At 43.5% G+C, this 23,791-nt stretch overlaps 1 protein-coding gene across 1 annotated transcript in view; it reads right to left on the bottom strand.

Moving 5' to 3' along the window:
* Positions 1-1,214: 1,214 nt before the first annotated feature.
* Positions 1,215-23,791, bottom strand: part of WIPF1 (WAS/WASL interacting protein family member 1) — a 39,550-nt gene continuing 16,973 nt past the window's right edge. The window contains exons 3-9 of the mRNA XM_069860483.1: positions 17,703-17,791; positions 16,062-16,191; positions 13,898-14,074; positions 12,365-12,970; positions 9,134-9,346; positions 7,334-7,447; positions 1,215-5,982 (exon numbers count right to left, since the gene is read on the bottom strand). Of these exons, the coding sequence (XP_069716584.1) occupies positions 5,927-5,982; positions 7,334-7,447; positions 9,134-9,346; positions 12,365-12,970; positions 13,898-14,074; positions 16,062-16,191; positions 17,703-17,753 (1,347 nt within the window). The 5' untranslated portion in view covers positions 17,754-17,791 and the 3' untranslated portion in view covers positions 1,215-5,926. The remainder of the gene's footprint in view (positions 5,983-7,333; positions 7,448-9,133; positions 9,347-12,364; positions 12,971-13,897; positions 14,075-16,061; positions 16,192-17,702; positions 17,792-23,791) is intronic.

The following is a 23,791-nucleotide window of genomic DNA, read 5'->3' as shown; positions in this document are numbered from 1 at the left end:
GTGCTGCGTGCAATACATGAGCCTTCCCGCAACCGCAGGGAGCAGTCAGAATTGTTGTAGTGTTGTCTGTGGGATTCTTTTCAAAGGAACAGCATTTTCTGAGATAAATGGAGGAAGGACTATGTTGTGGTTATGACTAGGTCACAGCATGCGCAGGTCAGTTTCTCCTTCTCAAGTCAAGCAAGTAATTTCATTTCTTGAAAACCATAAAGATCCATGTTTCCTTTGGTAAATCATGAGGTAGACAGTCCTATTAGCTATCATTAGATTCATACCTCTGAGTCCTCATTCAAGGCTGCTGCTACTGAGATCTGCAAGCAAAGGTCTTGGCCTGCTGAGCCTGCTCCTTTACAGCTCACAAGCTCCCAGCCTCCACCCTCTGTCCTGGCTCACCTGTTTATACACCCAAGACACCAGGATCAGCAGGTTTCTAGGCCACATCTGAGCCATAGGCGTCCATGACCTTTTCAGAAAGTTGAGTTCTCTGTTCCAGTCAGTCTGTAAAATGAAAGTATCAACAAGCAGTCCCCATAGGTGTCAAAGGATCCACCACCTGTGCAAGAAACCTGCTGCTTAAGTCTTTGCAATATAGGTGAGTTACAGCATAGAGCTATTTAGCTCAGGGTTCTAAACGTCTTTTCTAATTTTTGAGAAGCTGGAGGTGCAGCTTGAATTTGAGCTTCATTTTGACTTACCAAAGGGCCTTTCTGTGACGAACCTGGTCCAAATTACCTGAAAAGCTTAACATCCAAGATCAAGAACAGGGCTCCAAAGTCAAAAGGAGGGTTTCAGTTGTTTGGCGCTAATACTCCCTGGCAGCCTTCTGCCTAGTGAGTGGAGGTAAGAGGAACAAAAATCCGTGCTTACCTAGAGTGATTTTCTTTGTCATCTCCTGAAGACAGTGCCCAGTTTGCCTTGCCAGAAGCCAATGCCCATGGTTCACACAACAGCCTTCCATAAGTACAGCGTCACTGACCACAGATTTTCAAATATTCTTTATCCTAAACTAAACTCCTTATCTGCAGATGTCTAATCTCCACTGTATGGAGGTCCAAAGTCCTCTGAGTGTTACCACAGTGCTGCTGCACAATGGCAAGCAAGAGGGGAGAACTCCAGCTCCCGCCAGGCTCACTGCTACGCTCCTGCTAAAGCTGATGTGTTTCTGTTAGGGAAGCAACCGTGATTGTTCTCAATGTAACAGTCTGCACCACCGGTTAAATAAAAGTACAATTTATTTGGCATAGGACAGAAAAATAAGAAGAAAATCATATACAAAATAAACGTTAAGCAGAAAAATATTCACAAAACTAGATTAATATTTTATAAAAAGCTCAAACTTTAGGCATCTGATAGAAACATGTTACTTTCTGTTCATCCTATGTTTTATGTTTTTCTTCCTTTCAACATCTTATGTGGCTTTGGAAGTCCAAATTTTGAGGTATGCATTAGTTTACACTAAAGAACATTTATTACAGACAAATTGTATTTCATAAAGCAACATATGGAAGGGTTACTCCTTTAAGACATACAGTATCCATTTTTTTCTTTTAATCTGCCTACCTACCTGCTGCCTACTCACTGAGATCATACACGTGCCCTGCTTCTGCTCAGTAACTTCCGTTTTTGCCAGTGCTCCAGGTTTACCTTATAACTGAACGGTCCACATGCTTCCATCTTACAGGCTGCAAGACCCCCGTTCTTTTCTAATGTACATGAAGAACCATTCCATGAACTAGCTACACTTGATATGTTACCACATATCTTAGGTAAGAGAGTCTCCTTATTTTCTTGTCAATACAGTTTGAAAGACTTAAGTTCATACAATATATGTTATACAGAGTCAATGTACCGCCATAACAGGTCGTTTGCACCCGACTGTGAGACAATGGTGTTCACACTATTGCAATGTAGTATTATGCACACGCATATTTGATATCATGATTTGTACTCTAGTATTGTTAGCAACATACAGCCAATTGGTTTGTATTTCCTTGAGCAATCTTCTCCTTTGCAGGGTCCTGTGCCCAAGGGGCACTCTCTTGGTCTCTTGACATTTTGTTTGAAATAATCCCAGTTTGATCATTCAGCTCCATTCTTTGCTTCCAAAGTAAAAAGTACCTTTACCATTTGCATACTTTGCATGAAATATTGTTACAACATATGTTTAGTTCCCTTACTCTCTGCTCCAACAGAGACCTACTTCTACAAGAGACATGTAAACAGTTGCTGCTGCAAGGAGAAACTACCATCTAGTTTTTTAAGTGACAATTTAAGGAACCTCTTTAATAGTTGTCTTACAGTAAAAAAACCCTCTGTTCTTATGATTCTTTTAGTGTTGGGAAATGTTGGCTTCTAATAACTTTGTGATCTCATTTAAGTAGTTCATTTACAGAAATACATGCTTCCTGAAACACAAGCTGCGCTTCCTTTAACAATTCTGAACGTTAATCACTGTGACCTCTTCTCCCAATGACTGTTACAGAAAGTGATAGTAGACATAATACATGCTTTTCTTCCAAAAATAGTGAGCAGAAATTATTGTCACATGCTACAAAAGTAATTCCCATTTTATTTACTGACTTGAATCAAACAAAAATGAACATCTGTGGACATTTGTCACACAATGCAAGTCTTGGTGATGACACAAAGAAAGATAGTTTGAGGTGTGAAGGTTTATAATACAATGCCATCAAAACAAACCCACTAAATCTTATATGCAGTGAATCAAATTTAGTCCTCTAATAACCTATGCAACCACACTGAAGTGAGTTGGGTTCTATGGAGAGCATCTTGAGACACTGGTTTTGGGAAGAGCTTACAAAAAATTGATTGTAAGGTTAACCAGTGCTCACTACATCTTACCTGAAGACTGATCCCAGTGGTCTCTCTCCATACGCTAAACTCAATCAGAAGCTGGCAGATGAGCACATTACAACAGCAGGACTTGGCTCAAACACTGCAGTATGCTACTGTCAGCACTGTTTACTTTAGGACTTGGAAGAGAAACGCCTATTAATTTTTCTAGTGAGACACAGAAAACTTGACTAAAAAAGTCATAAGGCACCACTGATTCAACACGTTTTGCATTCTTCTTTTTTAACACTTCATAGTGAAATAAATACTCTAATACTGATCATACTGTAATTAGCTATGGATATATGAAGCAATATATTGGATGATAAAATGCTGCATTGTTCTGGAATATATCTAGGGACTTTTATACCAAAAGATATAAATAGCAAAGTTGTTGCTAGGTGAAAAAATACATCTTCCTGCATTGTTAAGCTATTTTACATATACGCCAAACATCCATTCTGAAGAGATTTCTATAGTACAAACAAGCGCTAAAACCCAAGCAGCTCAGGTTTCTCTGCTTGTTGACTGAAGCTCTTTTACACAGCACATTTTAAAGTGAGATTGAAGCTGGTTTGCCAAGTCTTTGGTAGTGGTCCAGAACTTCTGGTCAGAAAAACTTCTCTAAAAAAATAAAATATAAGATATTTTGAATGATGCAGAGAGTTGGCAGAAGAAAGTGCAGCATCTTCACTGACATACTCACAGTTGTGCTGGAAGCAGGTAAGTTACAAAAATGGTACAGTTCCGAAGGTTTTTTGTTTGGGTTTTTTTTTTTGTCTGCATAGCTATTTGGATATTAATAAGGGTTTGGCAGGTCAAGGTACTGAAAATATTGTATTCTTAAATTCAAAATGTTGTTTCTTAGAAAGTTATAAGTGCTTCAGTTTAATAACCTGAATACAATAATTTATCCCTTAAGTTATTATCCTAAAAATCTTATTTGGACTTCTATTCACATAATAATATCCAAAAGAGACAGGCACTTTGTATAGTGCATATGTTTAAGTGACCTCCATAAAATACATATACAAATTCAGTATTGTGCTAGGTTTGATCCCAAGGTGCACCTGTCACATAGAGGTCCCACTAATATCTGTTTAAGAAACTCTTACAGCCACGATCCTGCAATTAGATGTAGATACATCTCTGCGCCTGCGCATTTAATTGCAGGTTCAAGACCATAAACAGTAACTTAAAACAGATCATTAGATATAAAAATGTAAAAAAGATACATAATCAAATGCTGTCACAGCTAACAAGATTTTGTAAACAAACACTGAAAAGGCCAAATTAATTTGATCTGGCCCAATTCAACTCTGTCTCATCCCCTTCACTGTGATTGCCCAGGCTGTTGGGTGGAAAGGGGATCTGCCCCTCTACACCAACCGATGGAGCAAGAAGCCCTGCACACAAACACTTCAGTGGGGTCCAGACTCTCTTTGGCTAGATTCCCTCGATTTTCAAGGACTGACCTCATTCTAGCTACAGAGCATACTCAGGATCACGTCTCCCATGCCAAAGAAACATTTTCTTAACCTACATGTCCTCATGTCCTTTTTTTTTAATGTTGAGCAGTGCCCTGTGAAGCATGGCTGCCAATCCAGGCTTGGTAGGAATCACAAGGGGAATGCTGAAAAACCAGAAACTGTTGAGGAGACATAGGAGAATTTTTTCAAGGCTAACCTTCAGAATTCCAATTAACAAAGCGTTATCTTTCGGCAATATTTCAAATCCAGAATTATAACCTTCCTCTAATTTCCAAAGCCTTTTTATATGCCTTTACATCCACTTGTAAAATGCACTCATGCAATGAAGTCTTTTCTCATCTACAAGTCTTTGTAGCTCTCTGTGGAGACTCCTTTCTGCAAAGGGTGAATGAACAGGCTCATGGTAAACTCGGAAGGCTAAATCTTCCCATTCCTCTTGAACCAGTGCAGACAGCAAATTTTGGAGCTGATGCTCCCACTTGAATGCACAAACCCTAGGCCTCCTTCATTACATCAAAGAGCTTTCACTTACACATATTTTTTACCTCAGCTGCTCTACTGCAATACAAGTCAAATACAATCTCTCTTGTGACCTAAGCCCCTGGGAGCTTTTTAAGGCAAAAGCCATCATTTAATTGTACCAAAGAAACAACTGGAAAGCAGTCCGTGGAGCACTGGTGTTAGTGATGCTTTACAGAAAGAGACAGCTACTACAATAATTACTGCATTTGCACCAAGACCCTTTCTGAGGACTCTTCACATGTCTCAGGTAGAGGGCATTAAAATAATCCAGGATATGGATAACTGTGGGGTGGTCCGTATCAGAGTAGGAAAGACTTAGGGGACTGAAAGCAAAACACTACTTAAAAAAAAAGGAGAGAGGATTACAAAAAAGAGATATTTTTATGCTGATGATTTCTTCACTTATGCTTTTCTTTGGAAGATTCTCCGCAGGCAAAAACAAGGCCAGACACACTCCATCCTCCAGGCAGGATGTGCTATCTGTTGTTTAAAATAACATTTGCTTGGCTAAGCAGAAGTTAAAAGGTTTAGGATCAACTCTTGGTCACCATGTAGTAGGTCTATGGCTTGCAGAAGCAGATGGGCCAAGCTAGGCATGCATAGAAGGATCCACGGGACTCTGGCTACACGTTTTTCCCTAGCAACTGTTTTTTAAACAGAAAATAGATTGTACTTTATCATTCAAATAATCCAGCCACTGCACCCAAAGTGAATGAAACAGCTTTGTTCCAGTCTCATTAAATTCAAAGCCAGACCTCCCACGGAGCTCTCAAGGGGACAGGGCTGGACGTGGTAAGCATGATGCATGTATATTGTGTATGGTCCACAAAATGCCTTTCAAGACAGCCTGCAGTATAAGCACATAAAATTTATAGCTTTGAGCAACTACAGTTCATCAACTGCTTCTATTACTTCTGTAATAGAAACTTAAGTTTGTTCCAGCTGACAAGCCAAAAGTGGAAATAAAGCAAAACAGACAACTTTCCAATGATGTGGACAGGAGAGCTGACTTGAAGGAAACTTGAAAACAGACGTCGCCCAAAGATGGGCCAGAACCCATTTCACCTTGGTATAGGCGGAAGCGGAGGGGCACCTCTTTCTTTTCGGCCAGAGCCACCTAAACAAGAAATAAAGGTTTTTGTGTTACTCCTCCTAGTTTTTTTGAAGTGGGAGTTTGTATCCAAGCCATTAATTCAGTAACTGGTGAAGATCTATGAATTTTTGCACCTAGCCATTTTACAAAAACCTATGTAGAGTTTCCAGTTAGTTCATTAAACAACATCAGAACTTCCAACATGTAAAAGAAGGTTTTTAACTAACACTATTGCCCAAATGTCTGGAAAGCATACGTATTTTAGTCCTTTGTCCCCTTCTCAAAGCAGATTGATAGCTCTTGTGAGCCTCATTATTTTACATGAACATCTATCTTCTTAGTGCTACTGCAACACAGGCAAATTTCAATGAAAGTGGCAAGCTCTAAATACAGTAACATTTCAAAGCTCTTCATGTTGTTTCCCTATATGAAGATTTTAATTGCAAACTCATGAAAGAAAACATTGAAAAAGTATCCATTACTTTCCCTTTCTTTGTGAAGTAACATGAATGGGACAAAAGCTAACAGGGCAAAGTGAAAGGTCAGACACTAACTGGAATTTCTGCTCCAAATCAAAAACTCGTCATTTGGAAACAGGAAAAAGAGTGAAACATCTCACTGTACAGATGATTACAGCATAAATATGAGCTACCAATGTCTCTGGTTGTGAAAGAAGTAAATTGATCCTTGGGTGTATCAGGCAAAATACCACTAATGAAGATAGAAGACATTTATGCTGCTCTGGAAGACATGGTTAAGACCTGAACTGGAACAGCATGTTACACTGATTGGAAAAGACAAAATCAAACTGAAATGCATATAGAAGCAACTCTGATAATCAGAGAACGTAGCCTGGAAGTAGAACGTAGTACATTCGGATTTAATTGGCCCAGTGGGAAAAAAAAAAAAAGGTGAGAGGTGGATATGACTGTTGTGACTGTTGTCTTAAAAAACATGAGGGGTTTAACACACCAAGGAGGATGACTAAATTTAAGGATGATGCTGGCACAAGAATAAATGAGTTGTGCATGAAATTAGATGGGAAATGAGAAGGAAGTCCTAAGGGATTTTGCTGTTCTGGCTGCCTGTAGCAGAAGAGTACTGACTATATTGGCAGAAATAGTTGGCTACAATGGCAGAGCTGGTCTCTTACAATACGCATTCCAACTTAAAAAACAAAAATTTCCCTTTTCGAATACAAGTGTAAGAAGGCTTGTGCCTGCAAACCTGCACTTAGCTTCTGTGTGGTGGGGAAGCGTGACCACACTGCTACTCTGAGTAGTTTTGAAACCTCAGCATCCAGTCTCTTCCTCATCAACCTTTTTTTTCAGGATGATATGCTGAAATTCCAACAGCAGAAGTGGAATGAACTTACCTCTACTTTCATTTCTTGCTAGTTTACTGGGATAACTTCTGTTCATGGGTATATATGGCTCAGGAGGTGGCAAATCAGATATAGGATGAAAAGAAAATCTGCCTTCCCATTCATCTGAAAAAAATCCCATGCAACTTATTCATTGGTTTTGTGACACAGCTTCAGGAAAGCCAACTGGCATTAAAATCATGCTTAATACATTTTATATTGCAAAACGCTTAAATGGCTGCATATTGAACCAGCATCCTATTAGAAGTCAGGGAAGAAGATGCTTTAAGTTAGTCTGAGACTGAAAATTGTTGCTAACTTTAATGATCACTTAGGCAATCTAATGCAAAATCACAGATCAGGAGAACAGCCATAATTCCACTGAAATAAGTGCTACATTCCCTTCTATAACAGACCTGCTTTGTTTTATACACATACAAACACATATATACGTGTTACCGGAAATGCAGTGTCTTCTTCTTCCCAACAGTATTTTGTTCCTTGGTATAGAATTTTCTGATATCATACTTTGTTGATAGACAGAGCATCATTAAAAGCACACTGACTTATAAACGGTGTTTTCTCTTTCTTAGTTTTTATACAGGAAAACGAAAACTGGGGACCATTATGATAAAATTTATGATGACAGAGAAACTTGTATGTAACTAGTGTGAAAACAAGAAAAATACGCCAGCTGAAACTGTATCGCTTGAGACTACAGGGGCCCTATTGATGTACCTACTGAGTGTACAGGATTCCAAAGAATAAGGCAAGCTGAATAGGAAACAACAGGAAATGTTTAGGATCTCTGTTCTGTACTTGGATTTCAGAGGCCCAAGGAAGAAAGTGTGGCCTATCTTGAACTCTTTAATTTCTTCACCAGGCTGCTTCAGGACTTTGCAACCACAACTTTCTTGCAAACTTGTTATATTTCATTGCATAATTTAATGAACAGCTGAGTAAGTTTTGCCCAGCAGTTGTACATGTGGTTATTTGCTGGGATCCAGTTTCTCTATGTTTACTTCCAATGGCTGAAATTAAAAAACAGTGTGTAAAGGACCTGCAAGTTCTGAACCCTGCAAATGACTTGTGCAGGAAAAAATGCATCTGTGACCCAACTGCCTTATCTGATGTGTGAAGAAGCTTCAGAAGTGTGAGTTACAGTTTTATTTTTTTTCTTGCTTTTTCTAATCTTATAAATATCATGAAATACTAGTTTTGGCCTCCCATAATTACCTGAAAGATTTATCTTTGGGCTTTTTTTTTTGTTTTTTTTTTTCAAATAGGAAACAATTATAAAGAGAAACATGATGAGTTTCTAAAACACAGCAATCTTGGACCTCACCTTTTAAACAAACACTAGCAAAAAGAGAGATACTTGAGATTTTCAGCAGCGCTCTCGCACTCTCTTCCCTCATTCATTTTTCACCTTTCAGCTGAAACTTGCTCTGATTTCCAAAAAGTCTTGGTGTAGCTTCTGTTTGAATTTTTACCAGAGTCAGAACAATCTCCGTAGACCTTATTTCTGCATTGTAGCAAAGTATGCTGAACACATTTCTGTTTTTCATGCTACGTTTCAAAGTGTTATTTTGGAGATTGCATTGACAACACTGCAGTTCTGCTCTGTGTGTGGCGTATTTGCTCTGCTCTTACTTGGTAGGGTTAATCAAGACCCAAATGACACTTCTGTTGGTCAGAAATAAAGGGTCTGCACTAGAAACAAAGCCTCTATCACAAATGTTTTTGATGTATTAAGGCCAAAAGCAGTTACACAGTCTCTATCAAAGGCAAAGAGCTGAGAGAATGGCTTACCATCACCTGGATCCTGGAAGCCATTCCTGACAGCTGATGAAGGCGGTGGTGGTGGCGGTGGTGCTGCCAAGCCTGGCCGGTCAGGGGGAAGTGGTGGCCGTGGTCCAACTCTCTGGCTGTCCAGACCTGCCCGGGAGGGCAGCTGGGGAGTAGCAGGCAGAGCCCTTGAAGTGCTTCCATTCCTGCTTATGGGAGGAGGTGGTGGGAGGGGGCCTGGAGCAAGACAAGAGGCAAGCACACAAATGCCGTTAGCACCAGGGGTTGTTCTTTCAGTGACAAGTCGCTGTCTGCACCCCATGGCCCTAATGCTAACAAAACAGCAAGGGCGGGCTGGCTTAGGACCCTCAGCTCCAAGGGGGAACCACGCATAGCACCCACCTCCCTGCTCTCCAGGGCTCTCTAGGGAGCTGGTGCTGATTCGAAGGACAGATATCAGGGGACCACGGTATATCTAAGCATAAATAAACCTCAGTGCCCATACTCCCATTTCCCTCAGCTATAGAAGCTTCTGTAGAGGTGCTGGTTCTTGAAGTCACTTTTAAACCAATCTATATTACGTCTGCCATGATTAGCAGAATTCATCCTGGAATTCAGGGTACTGTGGATGTTCTAAGCCATAGACCATTTCCTTTCCATGTGCCTTTGCAAGGCAAGATAATGTGTAGCAGAAGAGCTCTGCTACCCACTGAAGCTTTTTCCATAGGGGTGGTCTCCTCTGGTTGTCACAGCCAGCATCTGTGGTGGGACACAAAGAACTCAGCCCAGGAGTGGCAGTGTTAAGCAGCATGGCATCAGCTCACTCATTTATAAACACATATGCTGTGGGCCAGGTTTTCCTGTAGCTGGAGCATATCTACTTCCTGCTAAATTGGAAACAAGAGCTCACAGGTACACTGGCATTCCCAGTGGCCATGTGTCTGAGTAACTGGCATGGTGACACAGCAGGTCAAATGCAAAAGAACAGCCCATGTAACATGGGATCAGGGCTTTCCTGAGGGCAGGGGAAGGCTGCTTCTCAGAGAGGAGCCAGTAAATAAAGGCAAGAAAGCTGCTGCCACCAAGGAGAGGGTTATCTGTGGTTAGGACGCAAGGAGATGAAGCAGAGGGTGTGGAGGGCTGTGCATGTTCAAAGGTCTCGTTACCTCTGTTTGGAAGAGTTGGGCAACTGACAATTATGTTCATTTTTATGAAATGCTTTCTTGTTCTGATGAAATGTAGCTACAGATGTGCATTTTGAAAAATAAAGCAGCATTGAAACACACTTCAAGAAACAGGCTGTACTTTGTGGGGTTGTTTTCTGGTTTTTTTTTTTTTACACATCACTACAGCTTGCCTTCAGGGAATAGTTTCTAAGAATGTGAAGCATTTAGCAACTTTCAGAACAGTTTTGCCTGCTTTTTCTCTAAACCTACCAAAACCCCATCATCTATACGGAACTGCTGCACAATAGGAGTATTTACATTTAAAATTTATTTCTACAACTTCCTTCAACCTATTACGCCAGATAGTGCAGATCTGCTGAAATTTTCTGCCTCAGAAAAGGGCTAAGCAGGAAAGCATCAGTGGAAGCAGAGACCATCATGGAAGAAGCTCTTGAAGTGTCTGAGTAACCACAGATGCTCTCTGCAACTTTGATCCATGCTCCCAGTCAAACGTGACAGGATTTCTCTGATATATCTACTGCAGACTGTGCTGTCACCGTGCTGTCCTTTGGTGTAACGGGCTGATAACCAGCTCCACAAAACACGGTTTCATGGCCAGCATCTTGTGTGGCAGTGGCTGCTGCAGATGCTCTGTTAGAGGGGATCTAGGCTGGGCCAAGGAACTGGAAAGCAATATGGATGGTGGTCACCTGTGGGAGCTCCCGTGACATTCATCCCTATTGTCCAAGACTGGACAGGTTTGAGATGATTCCCAATTATTATTCCAAGGGATGAAATGAAAGGCGACTTTATGGAGCTTCCCAGAGTTGACTCCCATGAAATGTTTCTCCGTTCCTGACATTACAGCTACAGCCTATTTATTCCTAAATTCTCATGAGGGAAATAATGAGATATTAAGAGAGTTAAGTTACAATGTGCAACTTTTAAACGTTGCGAACAATAATTGTCACAGAGGACAAAGTATATTATGAAATAATTCAACGGAGACAACTTTATTTTTGGTCTCATTTGAAACCCGCACGCAGTCAGCAACAACAGTTAGTCATGCTGTAACAACTGCCATATATTTAACAACTATCGGATAGGTCTTTTATTAAAATAATTTGTATTTGTCCGTAAGTGTTCATGCCTCCCAACACGCAGAAGGTTGGGCTCTGCAAACCTCCATTCCCAAGGACGTCATCTTTAACTCACCCGTTGACTCAGGGAGTCAAATGCTGTCACCTATCAGAAGCTAGATCAAACACTCCATCGATTGCATCCAAGAACATAATCATAGAATCACAGAATAGTCTGGAAGGTACCTTAAAGATTGTCTAGTTACAACCTCCCTGTCTGCAACCCTTTTTAATTACAGTAATTATAACAAAAGCTGCTGAGATCTGCATAAGTACGTGTGAGCAGACTGGCGACGCAGCGTGACTTTCCCTAAGCCTTGTGACGCCCACGAACCCTCAATTTCCAACGACCATCCCTTTGTGCCCAACAGCACGCGATTTGCATCCCAGGCCAAGAGGGCAGCGAGGTCGGTGGAGAGGATGCAGCCCTCGCTGCACCGCCTCGCACAGCACTCAGCAAAAAAGGGATGTCCCAGCTGAAGCGACCTCACCTCGCTCCTCCGGGTCTCGGGGAGCAAAGCAATCGCACCTCGCTCCTCTGGGTCTTGGGGAGCAAAGCGATCGCACCTCGCTCCTCTGGGTCTTGGGGAGCAAAGCGATCGCACCTCGCTCCTCTGGGTCTTGGGGAGCAAAGCGATCGCACCTTGCTCCTCTGTGTCTTAGGGGGCAAAGTGATGGCACCTCGATCCTCTGGGTCTCGGGGGGCGAAGTGATTGTACATCACTCCTCTGGGTCTTGGGAAGCAAAGCGATCGCACTTCGCTCCTCTGGGTCTTGGGGGGCGAAGCGATCGCACCTCGCTGCTCTGGGTCTCGGGGAGTGAAGTGACCTCAACTTGCTGCTTCGGGGGGCTCAGCGGCCGCGGGGCCGCACGGCGGCTGCGAAGAGCGGGGGTTTCCCTCGGCCAAGGCGCAGCCCTCCCCTCCCCTCCGCTCCCGGCCCGGCTGGTACCTGCGCGGCCGGGCGGGTCCCTGACGGGCGGCGGGGGCCTCTCTCCGGGCGGGGGCGGCAGCGGGCCGGTGCGAGAGCCCAGCGACGCGTTCCTCTGCGGCAGCCGCGGCGTCTCGTCGGCGGGGGGCGGCCCGGGGCGGCCCGGGGGCGGCGGCGGGGCGGCGGGGCCGGGCCGGGGCGCGGCGGGCACGGGCGGCTTGGCGCTCTGCGGCGGCGGCGGGGGCAGCGCCGCCTCCCGGGCGGGCGGCCGGAGACCCGCGGGCGGCGGCGGAGGCGGCGGCTTCTCCTCGGCCGGGCGGCCCGGGGCGGGCGGCGGCGGGGGCCTCCCCGCGGCGGGGCCGGGCTGACGCGGGGGGGTCCCCGCGCCGCGGCCGCCCGGAAAGGGCGGGGGGGCCCTGGCGTGCGGGCCGGGGCGCGGCGGCGGCGCGCGGCTCCGCGGCGGCTCGGGGGCGCGCGGGCCCGGCAGGCGCGGCGGCGAGAAGGGCTTGGCGGGCCGCGGGGCGTCGGCGGGCGGAGGGAGCCCGTCCGCGGGCCCGGGGCGGCGCGGGGACGCCGGCGGCAGCCCGGGAGGCGGAGAGGCCGACAGCGACCGGTTGAAACGATCCGCTGCAAAGCAAAGAAAGGCGCGTTAGCGTCCCAACGGCGACGGGCCCGCGGAAGGGGCTCCTCGGCCTGTGCGGGAGCTGGTAGCCAAGGAGCTGCTCGGCGGGAAGGAAAAACTGAAGAAACGCTCTTCTGCGACTCCGGGAACTTTTGTATTAACACATTAAGTTCCCAAAACGGCCTGTGACACGACAGAAAACGCCAGCTCGAGGAGACAGTTCTGGGCACGCGTGTTGAAAACTTACATTAGTCTATAATGTAATTCTATTAGTCTATAATAGGTGAGGTTCGTAACAACCTGCGGCCCCTGTCGCTTGGTCCTCCTTCAACAGATGTAAAATCCTACACCCCTAACCTTGCAAAATTCAATGGCCCCAGATCTCCATTGTCTCAAAGGGCAGAAAGCTTTGGGCAGCTGTTTCGCCAGCCAGAAGAATACAGCGCGTGCCCCAGGCGAGCCTGCAGCTGCAGCGCCTGTGCCGGTCGGCTGGGATGTCTCATGCGCTCCCTAAGTGGTACTAATCATGCCACTGTGGTGCTGATGCAGATCTACTTCACATTTGGAAAGTAGATCCCTTTTCCTGGTGTACAAGGGAAAATTAATGCGGGGTCCTCTTATGGTCCCCTCTGGTCCTGCACACCGACAGGTAAGGCAGGATCTAGTCTGCCTGACTCTCCTTTGCAACTCAACATTGCTGAGATCTTTAGTTTTCATCAACATCTAGGATGGGTGTAAAGACAAGTCTCACTTCTCCCTTATAAAATCTAGTATTAAGATAAAAACAAAATTCAAGCTGAAAATTACATTTCCTAAGAGCATAAGGTCTTTAAAGATCTTTTCCATCCCAGCAGATAACACATTGCTGTGCTGCAAAGGTTTTAAGCAATGTCATTTACTGTTCCACACTGAAACTCCAAGGTCTTTCTTACCAGCATCTCGACTCGCAGCTGATCTGAGCTTTGGCATTCCTGCTTGAAAAAGGCCTCCAAGGCCAGGTGGTCCACCACCACCAAAGCTGCCAGCACTGCCACCACCAAAACCCCCGCCACTGCCACCGCCGCCTCCTCCAAAGCTACCACTGCCGCCTCCACCAGGTCCTTTGGGTTCTGTTGGGAAAAAAACATCCCCCATGTTAGGCAGAGAAGAGAGACTGATCCTGCAAAGTCATCTCATTCATTAGAGCAACACATGTAACTGGCGAAAAATGGATGAGCTTTCAAAATGCACAAGTCCTTTTTCAGGTTGGATTATATAGCTACCATCAGCACCACTACTGCACCATGGAGGAGGTGGTGTAATAAACATAGCGTCTTGTCTTTTAGTAAGTTACTTTCCTTTAGTCTGCTCTGGACTGGAAGGCAGAGAAACAAGTCACTAGGGAGAATCTTCATGCCTTTGCTCTGTTAGGAAGGGAGGAAGGAGAAACGTCTTTCCTCTTGGAGGTGTTTCTGGTGATCACTTCTAGGAATGCAGAGACCCCTGTGTGTGTCCATAAATGCTGTGACAGGATCTGCTAATTTTTCCAACAGGCAGGAGTTATTTTATCAGCCCCCCCCAATTTCTCTCTAATGTCTGTATTTCTTCTGTGACAACACTGAGATACTAAAAGGAGACTAAAAGTCTTTCCACAACTACAAATAGAAGGAAGAGCCCTGTTCAGAGCATCACTGCAAAATGAGCAGGCCTGCAGGGCGGGATTATCTGTGGAGATCAGCTCTCAGATGATGGGCTACATGGCTAGGGATCCATTGCTTAATTTCTAGGCATCTTGATTTCCACAGCTTTGGGTGGGTAAGAATTTCACTGACTTTAAAGTAATTAAAACTTGTGGATGAACAACGCTTCTAATAATCCCGCCCAGAATAAAGGAGGAAGAATGTGTTCATGGGAGAGTGTTTCACATCATCCTTCTCTTTTCTTAAGCATGTTAGCTCAGTTCAGCTCTGACTCGAATAGGGTGTGAGCCTCTGGAGAAATGCTGCTACTGTGTTTCAGTCTTTCATCACCATTTGTTAATTCACGTAAACAAGATAATAGGCCACATCATTTTAATATTACCGTTAACCTCTCCTTTAAGTACCTTAATACTTTTCTCCAGCTCATTACAGTAACTAGAATGTGTAACTAGAATGTGCTTTCATAGATAATACTCCAGGGAGGACTGTATCTATTTTTTTAATTATTCTTATTTGGTCACACTCCTTTGGGCATTTCCTTCTTTTCTCATCATCTTCCTACCACAGTCTAGCCTTTAATTGCATGGCCAGACGTGGCTGGACTGAGTTGTATCAAATTTGCTCATCAGTCTGTCAAGGTATCTTCTCTCCCAATGCAATAAATGCAGTTCATCCCACAGAGCAGGCCCTTGTTCCTCACTGTTCTCCTGTTTCTGTTCTGTCTTCTCAGTACTTCCGCTACAAGGGCTTTTCGTGACGAGATGTTGAGTGAGATACTGCAGCAGTGCAGCTGAATGAAGACATTGTCTCCATAGCCAGGTAAATGAAGCTGCTGCCTTGTGCCAGCACACAGCTGGGCAGACTGAACAACAAGGCTCAGCCAAAAAGGTAACACCTCTGAGTCACTCCAGGAGCGGCTAAACGGGGTGCAGCAGAGTGACACCCAAGTGGGGCTGTGGCTCCTGGCTCTGATTTTGCTTTAAGTGGTACTGGGGCCCTTAACAAGCCACTGGTGCCTTTATTTTTATGCTGTTTATGCAAAAGTGGAGTCTGAGATTCCACTTTACTCCCTGTGCTTTCCTCGGTCCTGACAGGGATTTTGTTTGCCTGATCTGTGGCAGCTCCTCAGAAATGCTCCTAGTAGGGTTTGCATAGTTTTCTGACTTAGGCAAACGAGAAAGTGAACTGCTTATTAGAGTAAGCAAAGAAATTATCACTTGCATTTCATAAGCAGTACTTGATTTCTCAGATGACTTAATCTATGCTAAAGGGAATTTATATATGCCAACTTTGGCATTTTATTTTACCTACTACTCTCATGGCAGTTCATCTGGTGATATATAAAATAATTTCCTTCATTCAGATATGTATAACCATTCACATATATGGAAACTCCAACATGCAGAATCATACTCACTGTCTAAAATTGGAGCACTGCGGTCATTAGTAACAGTCTTCTTTAGCTTTTTTCCTTTGGTAATGTCAGATAATAGAGCATTTCGTCCTGCTTGTTCTGACCTGCTTAGAGTTGGCTTTTCAGTGTTTGCCTGCAAAATAAAATAAATCTTAACTTCTTTGCCATAAATTTTTGCTCCAATACAGTAATTACCCCAGACCTCAATTTCTGTTTTAATGGCACTAGAGTAGGTAATGTGCCATGTCTGGCTTTGTGAATGATGTTATAGGTACCTGCACTTGTTATTGACTCAAGGCCTCAAACACTGCTGATATTCTAACCCACTGTATTTACTGGAAACAGAACACTTCAATGTGAATTCATATTTTTTGAACTCGGGATTTAGAGTCTCTGATTTTTTTAAAGCCAAGGCACATCTCTGGCAAATTGCCATTTTGGAGACTGAGTAAGAACAGACTACACACATAATTTGATTATACAAAAAGGTGAACATACTTGAAAGTTGTAGTGAGAATTCTCACCATACAAACTGTGTATAAATCAGAAGAAAGGCAGAGTTTTATTTACTATTTTAGTTTTGATGGAAATACTTTAAAATGGCCATCATGGCTTCAACAATGCAGGCCTGTTCAAACAGACCCAATAAAGCCTTTAGGTGCATGATGTTTGTCTCAATGATCCTCTTTCTCTTCAGTTACGTTTTGGTTAATGTGATTTTTCAAGGAAGAACCAAACAAATATATGTACACTTATGTACACACACAAACACATATATACATAGTTATTTCTTCCAGGAAATGGTAGTTCCTGAAAAGTTTCCAATTTATCAGATCAGTGTTATGGAAATTTCATGAAAGGTGGCAAGAGTTGCCATGGAGAGACCAAGCATGGAGGCCGTATCTTGCTTGTGGTGGAAAGTGAGGGAAAGACTCTAGCAGCACAGCTTGACCCATCAATGTAACCAGCGACGGCTTTATTGTGAAAATATCTGAGTATTTTACAACAGCAATTTAAGAAGCCTTTTCATTCATGTCAGTGAGGTGACTGATTGTTGGAGGGCAAACACAGCACAAGCTCTATTCCAGCTTAGGCTGACTTAGGTCAGGCCAGATATATTCTCAGCCACCACTGTGCAAGCAGTGGATCCTGTACTCTGACAGCACAGGGTGGTTGAGCGAGCTATGCTGGCTAAGAACTATCCTTACCAAACGTAAAAAAAAGGATCAACTTTTTTCCAGTTTGCGTCATGTAAGTACTAGAATAGAACAAAGGAGAAGATGGGAGTATGTAGCTGGAGAAAGACCAGGGGAGAGCAAGACTTCAATTCCCCTGACTTAGACAAGCTGTTGAGGAGCTGTGCCTCTCTGCCTAGGATTCCATATCAAACCACCAGTGGGGGAGGAAGAAGAGGATAGAGTCAATGTTGCTAGTGACATCCATATGAGCATTAAAAGGGAATGGAAATAATGGTCACTCTTGTTGGATCAGTCATAAAGCATAAATAAAAAAATTAGAGAGCTTTTCCCAAATATCATGCATGCCCTTGTCTACACCTCACTGCCTATGGATGTCTCTTTTCATATGACAAATAGCAACAAAGGACAGTGTATATGGTACATTTTTGCCTCCTGTAAAACTTACCAAGGCCAGTGTCGGTGGCGGAGGGGGAGCAGGAGGGGGAGGCACAGGCATGGTGAAAGGCTGAGCTCTGTCTGGTCTTCCTAAGAAACCTGCAAACAGCAAAACACATAAATGCATGAAGTCCAGAGATTAATAAATCTGTTACCTTTGGGATTACTATTCAGCTAAAAGCTATTCCTGCAACTAACAGCTTTGTCTCCTACATTTTCTAAGTCTAAATAGTCTGTAAAAGGCATTTCATGTTTTATTGTATGGAAACCAGCTGCATCCTTAAATGGGGACTCCCTACACGATCCCTACTGCCACGCAAACTCAAACATACAACCTATGAATTGCTATGGTAATGCACAAAAATGCAATATGGTCACATGCAACAAATAACAAAATTGAACTGAATTTAATCCAACAATCTTGTTCCTGTGGAAGTACCTCAGCATAACCCCATAGCTATACCACCAATCCTTACTTCAGGAAGGCATCATCTCTCTAAGATCATACTGAAAAAGAGATGCTGATCTTTTAAAGCCCTTAAGTTGCTGGAAGATAACCCCCGCCCCCCCTAATATGGGTAGGGTGGAACATCAGAGACCAGAGCTCTGGGAAAGACCCACGCTTCTCTCTTTCCCCTTGGTTGCTCTGAGGATACCAAGCTCCACCATCACCTCTGAATGTACCTTCCTCCTTTTCAAGAGCAGCACACAGAGTCATGCCCCGTGCACATTCCCAGCAAAGGAAGAGCAAGCCAGCAGCCTGGCCTCTCAGCCACTGGCTGCTGCAGAGGGGAAAAGTTTGACTGCCAAAGCTCAGCCTTCACCAAGACTCCCTTCTGGAGACCAGACCCCAGCTTTTCTTCACCCCACACAGAACTTCTGACCTAGGGCAATCCTAGAAGGGTCACACCTGAGATGCAGAACTTCACTGCAAGAAAAATATTAAACAACAAAAAAGGAAAAGCATCGAGGATTTTTTTTTAAAGCCGCAAGGGCTTTTTGTGGCATTTCATCACACTACTCACTGGAACAATGCCTATTGGAGGCTCCAGGTTTTTTCTAATGGTGCTATGGCATTTCAGCATGTTCTTTGCTCTTGCCCATTTACCTGAGATAGCTGTAGTAATAGCAGTTTGCCACAATTTACATCATGTTTGCACAGACAGGTGAACACAGTGGGAACAGGAATAAGGGCTATTCTCCAGACAACTCCAGGCTGACCGCTGAGGTCCCCAGGGCAGTTATTCCCAATACAGAGCTTTTACTTTCTGAAAGTCACTTAATTGTTTTTGATAAAACCACGGAGAACTGTAGGTACAGTACACTTTACAATTTAAATAACCATTAATAAAATGTTCTGAATGTAACAAAATGGCATTTGCAGTGAGGGTTTGAAGTGAGTCACTACCTACAAAGTCTGTAATGGATTGGAAATGATCCATGATATGTGGGAAAAAAAAATTGGCTAGTACAGATTTATCTTGTCTGATGCTCATACTTCAAAATAATTAGAATACAGCTATAAACCCATAAAAGCCCAAATTGCTGATCTGCCTTCCTCAGAAGAAAGCTTGTCTGAATTAAGACTTTAATGGATTATGTCTAAAATCGTTAAGGAGAAAAGGAGTTGGAGAGGAATCAGACACATCACCCTTAGCTCTGGCTGACTATATAGAAAAAAAAAGCATGGAGTTCAAAGCAGTGTGAGGCACTACCACTGTCTGTAGTGTTTGCAAATTTTCCCCTGTATTGCAAAAACTGTTTCTCTTTCTGGTTGCTGCGAAAGAGCAAGCAGAGTAGAGGGGAAGCTGGTGGATGGATGGACTGACTGACAAAGAGAAAACTGTGCGAAGCCAAGCCTACCCAGCACTGTGCAAACACGTGCGTTCACGAAGTCCTGCGAACAACCTGATGTGCTCTCATCAGTCCTATGGTGTTACTGCACAACTTGTGGTGTCTCCACAGAAGCACAAGTTCCACATTCAGAGCATCTGCTTTACTTCGGTTATATTCCTGCCTTCTGTATTTCTAGCTCTCAGTCATTACATAAAACTCTACACAAAGTGCTACCCTTTCCTGATCTGCTTATCCTAAATGCAATATTTGAAATCTGAAGCCTATTAAAAGCACCAAGACTAATGCTGCTTTGTTCTTCAGCTTCCTGTTTAAAAAAACAGTCAACAGGAAAATTACTTCTTAGAGCAGACCACAACCATCCTGTTTCTTAACACAGTCTTTTCACAGCTGAAGTTGTCTCTAGTGTAACTGTGCCACTAGACTATTTCACCAAGCTTTTAACTCCTTCAGCTGATTAAAAAGACAAATTCTGCTCTCTGCACTGCTTTGATATGAGGCCAAGGCAGTCTGAATAATGTACACTGAGTCTCCTTGGCACTCCATGTGCCACAGGAAAAGTTTCTGGAGCAGGCAGAATAAAGTTTGGTTTGACATCAGTCTTTTAAATTAATTCCTTAAGGCAGCTCAGACCTGAATGCAGCAAGTGAGCCAGCTGGTTTATAAAGTGCTTTCTCTAAAAAGCAGTATTTTTGCAAATTATCTACCTCCATGTCAGCAAAGTGATTGCTTTCTGCATGCTTGTGCTGGTCTGTTCTACTTCTTTTCCTTTTAACTGAGTTGCTTTAGATTAGCTTCTTAAGGAACGGGTGGGAACAGAGGAGAAGCAAGGTAGCCCTCCAGGCCTGAATTCTCTAAGGGGAAGGCACTGCCCACAGATGCATCCAGCCTCTCCAAAGCCCTCCCCTGCATACATTATTTGCAAGGAGGTAAGGAGGAGAAAGGCACTGTGTGTCTCCTCTTTCCCTACCCCATCTTCTGGAGGGATGACATCCTCTGATGAACCTGTAGTCACCTGCTGCACACTAGCTAGTACCTCTTCTGGTAATGAAGGGCTTTCTCAACAGGACAGGAACGGAGTTAGGTACACAGCTGCACATTGCTGAGTTTAGCATTTAGCTAGTGCTGAACAAGCCCAAAGTAGTTACCAGGGAGGTCTGGAAAATGGCATTTTGGAAGCACGGGACAAGTATCTGTAATAGGCCAAGCTCAGGCAGAACTGGCTTCAAGTTTAATGCAAGCATCCCGCAGAATTGTTTACTCATGACGTTCTAAAGCACACACTTCCCTTAGGAGACATCTGAAAAGAGATCATATGGCATGACTCAGAAACTTGTGTGCCCACACACAAAAGTATAACACATACACTTAGACAGACAGTAAACCACTCCAGTTTGTCAAATTTTAGCTTAAAACATAAGTTACAACACTACTTCACTCTTACTTTTCTCATTGTCCGAGACTGCTCCTGCTACTGAGAGAGACTTTCAGAAAATCAAGCTGAAACTTTGCAGCAAGAAATGGCACCCTTCGAAGCTCTAACTCACCGTTGCTGTTTGGTTGTTAGATTTTATACAATCTATTCCTTTGTCTGACCTTCTGTAAGCAAAAAAATATGCTGCTCTCTGGATTTTTAAATTAGATCACTATAAGCCTGTAGGAATAATAACAATAATACTGAGGAGATACAGGGTCTTGCTCACACAGCACAGTGCTGGGGCTGATGGCTTGGGATGAGCAGCACCTCTTGGGGTGCAGAAGCAAAGCAGCTGAGTCAGCACAATGCTGAACTTGAATTCTATAGCTGCTTTGTTCATGACTGTTTCACACAGAGCATAGAGATGTCCTAAGATGTTAAGTGCAACCCTACAGTTAGAGGAAAGCTTTGGTTACTGTCCTACACTTCAGAAATGGACGCTGTTCATTATTTGCTCTTGGGTAGTGGGGAAAAGCTGGATTTAAGAAATGAACATTATGCTCAATTGCTAACAGCTGACACTATAAAATACCTGAATCATAACTGATCCACCCAGTAACATATTCCGTCTACAAAATCTGTTAACAACCAAGCTGTCTGTAACACTCGGTGGTCATTTAGGGTGTTGAAAGGAACCAATCCCAGGAGACCAAGGCTGAAGTCATATCAGTACATTGAAACCCAGGACACACATGCTTACACATTTTCTAGGCAGTAGTGTAAATTATCACAGAAAATTATTTTAAGAAGCGATGTGGAAATGTTATATCTCGTGAACATCACTGGCGCAGCAGAAAGGATTACAATAACTGAACTGCACACGTACACCACAGCATTGGCTCCTGAACCCCAAACGCAAAGGTCTGTATTGTTAGCAAGAGAGAAGGATTTCCACAGCTGGCAGAGGCAGCAGCAGCAGCTGCTCTCCTGCTGCAAAGCAGGCGCCAGCAGTGCCATGCACACCACGGTTTCATCCGGAGGTCCAGCCCTGCTCAGGGCTGCCAACACCACAAGTAGGCACCCCAGCACCGTCCTCACACTTGCTCAGTTACAACCCTGGTGCCAGCGTAGTTTCCCTGTAGACCACAGGGAACCTTTTCAAGAGGTGTGTGCATGCAGTCTGTATCTGCTGCCTTTAATGGAAGCCCCCACAGCTGTTAGCAAACAACAGGCCTGCCTAATCCCAGGTAAATCATATGATCTCATAAGGAAGCTCTGATTTTTGCAAGCTACCAGGCACATCTTGCAGTCACTATCAGAAACGGTACTAAAATATTATGATATGCAACACATTGTGCTAAAAACTAATTTCATTCAAAAACAAAAGTACAGGTGATGGCACATGATGCATTCTGCTTTGCTCCGCGAAACAATCCATAAAGACCAATAAGCAAAAGTGGCACTAAAGTCAGCACAAATTCTGGGCATTTCAGATTTAATTTGGTGATTCAGAGATCATTTCAGGAGCATTACAAATGCTGAAAAGAAATGTGACATTTAATGTGGGATGGACAGCGTGAACAACTGGACTGCAAGTGCACTGTTTGCATCTCGTCAGCCATTTGAGCTGCTTAGAGGCAGACAGACAGCTCACTGTGGTTAATCATTTCCTGCATGATTAATTTCCAAGCAGAAAAAGGGGAAGGAACAAACAACTGTAGAAATTAAATAGAAGTGAGAAAACTCAAGGGGAAAAAAACCCCAAAGTTGCCCATGAAAATGCCAACTGGCCCTCAAATGGTGCAAAGGGACCAAACTTCCAAACCAATACTGATATGGGTTTTTTTATTTTTTGGGGTTTTTTTTTCCCAAATGTCTTACTTCCTCTTAATAAAAGAAAGGAAAAATTGAAAAATCTGAATTTGAGGAAATGGGGCTAGGTTACCAAGTACTTTAGTAAGGAAGCTCTCAAAACACAAAGGACAACTAATTATAAATACATTACAAGGCAGCTGGAAAGTAATTGAAAATCAGTTTCATACAGACTACGGTATTTATTCATGAACCATTTTTTTAATGGAGTACAGAACTATTAAACTGTTTTGGCCAAAAAAATGTTACTGTCTTGTCTCTTGAAAATTTTCTGAGGCCCCCTGCTCCCACTCCTCTTGCTGGGGCCGAGTCATTAGTAAGTCTACGTGTCACGTATTACACCACGATGTCCTCCAGAGGGGCTGTCTGCATTACGACACTTTGGTGCAGGCACGGGGCAAGGTGAAAATGAGAGCTTTAGAGGATGCTGAGGACATCTCTCCCATGCAACACCATGCCAGTAAATCCCATCTGAGAAATATCGGATATTTTTCTTCTTTTCTCTTTTATTAAAGTTTCTAAACATATAGAATCCTATAAATAAATATGGATGGTTTTACCTCTAAAGAATTCAACGAGGACACCAAATCAAACCCAGTGCAGCATGAGGCTACCAGAATACTCTAAAAAGGAGTTCCCCTTCAGGATGAAGAAAGAATATTCAGGAGACTCTCTGGCCTCAGTCACTCACACAGGATAGGGCAAAACCTCCGATAGGTGCTAAAGCAACCCAATACAAGATCTACTGGAGAAACCACAGGACTGCTGTAAAACTGCCCTATATTTAGCACACCTAACTGGGATAAACCTTCCAAAATCCAGGTGCCCAGAAGGAGGAAAGGGACATTTAAAAGTCACCCTCAGTATTTTTGGGTCCTTTAACAACAGTGACTGGTCCTTTAAAGATGACTTCTGGCTGAAATGATGGGATTGCAAGACCGTGTGGCCTGAGAAAG

This window comes from Phaenicophaeus curvirostris, chromosome 7 (genome assembly GCF_032191515.1).
Source record: "Phaenicophaeus curvirostris isolate KB17595 chromosome 7, BPBGC_Pcur_1.0, whole genome shotgun sequence".
In the NCBI taxonomy this organism is placed as follows: Eukaryota; Metazoa; Chordata; class Aves; order Cuculiformes; family Cuculidae; genus Phaenicophaeus; species Phaenicophaeus curvirostris.
The sequence above is the reverse complement of the archived record's forward strand: the minus strand, read 5'-3'. Positions and strand labels throughout refer to the sequence as shown.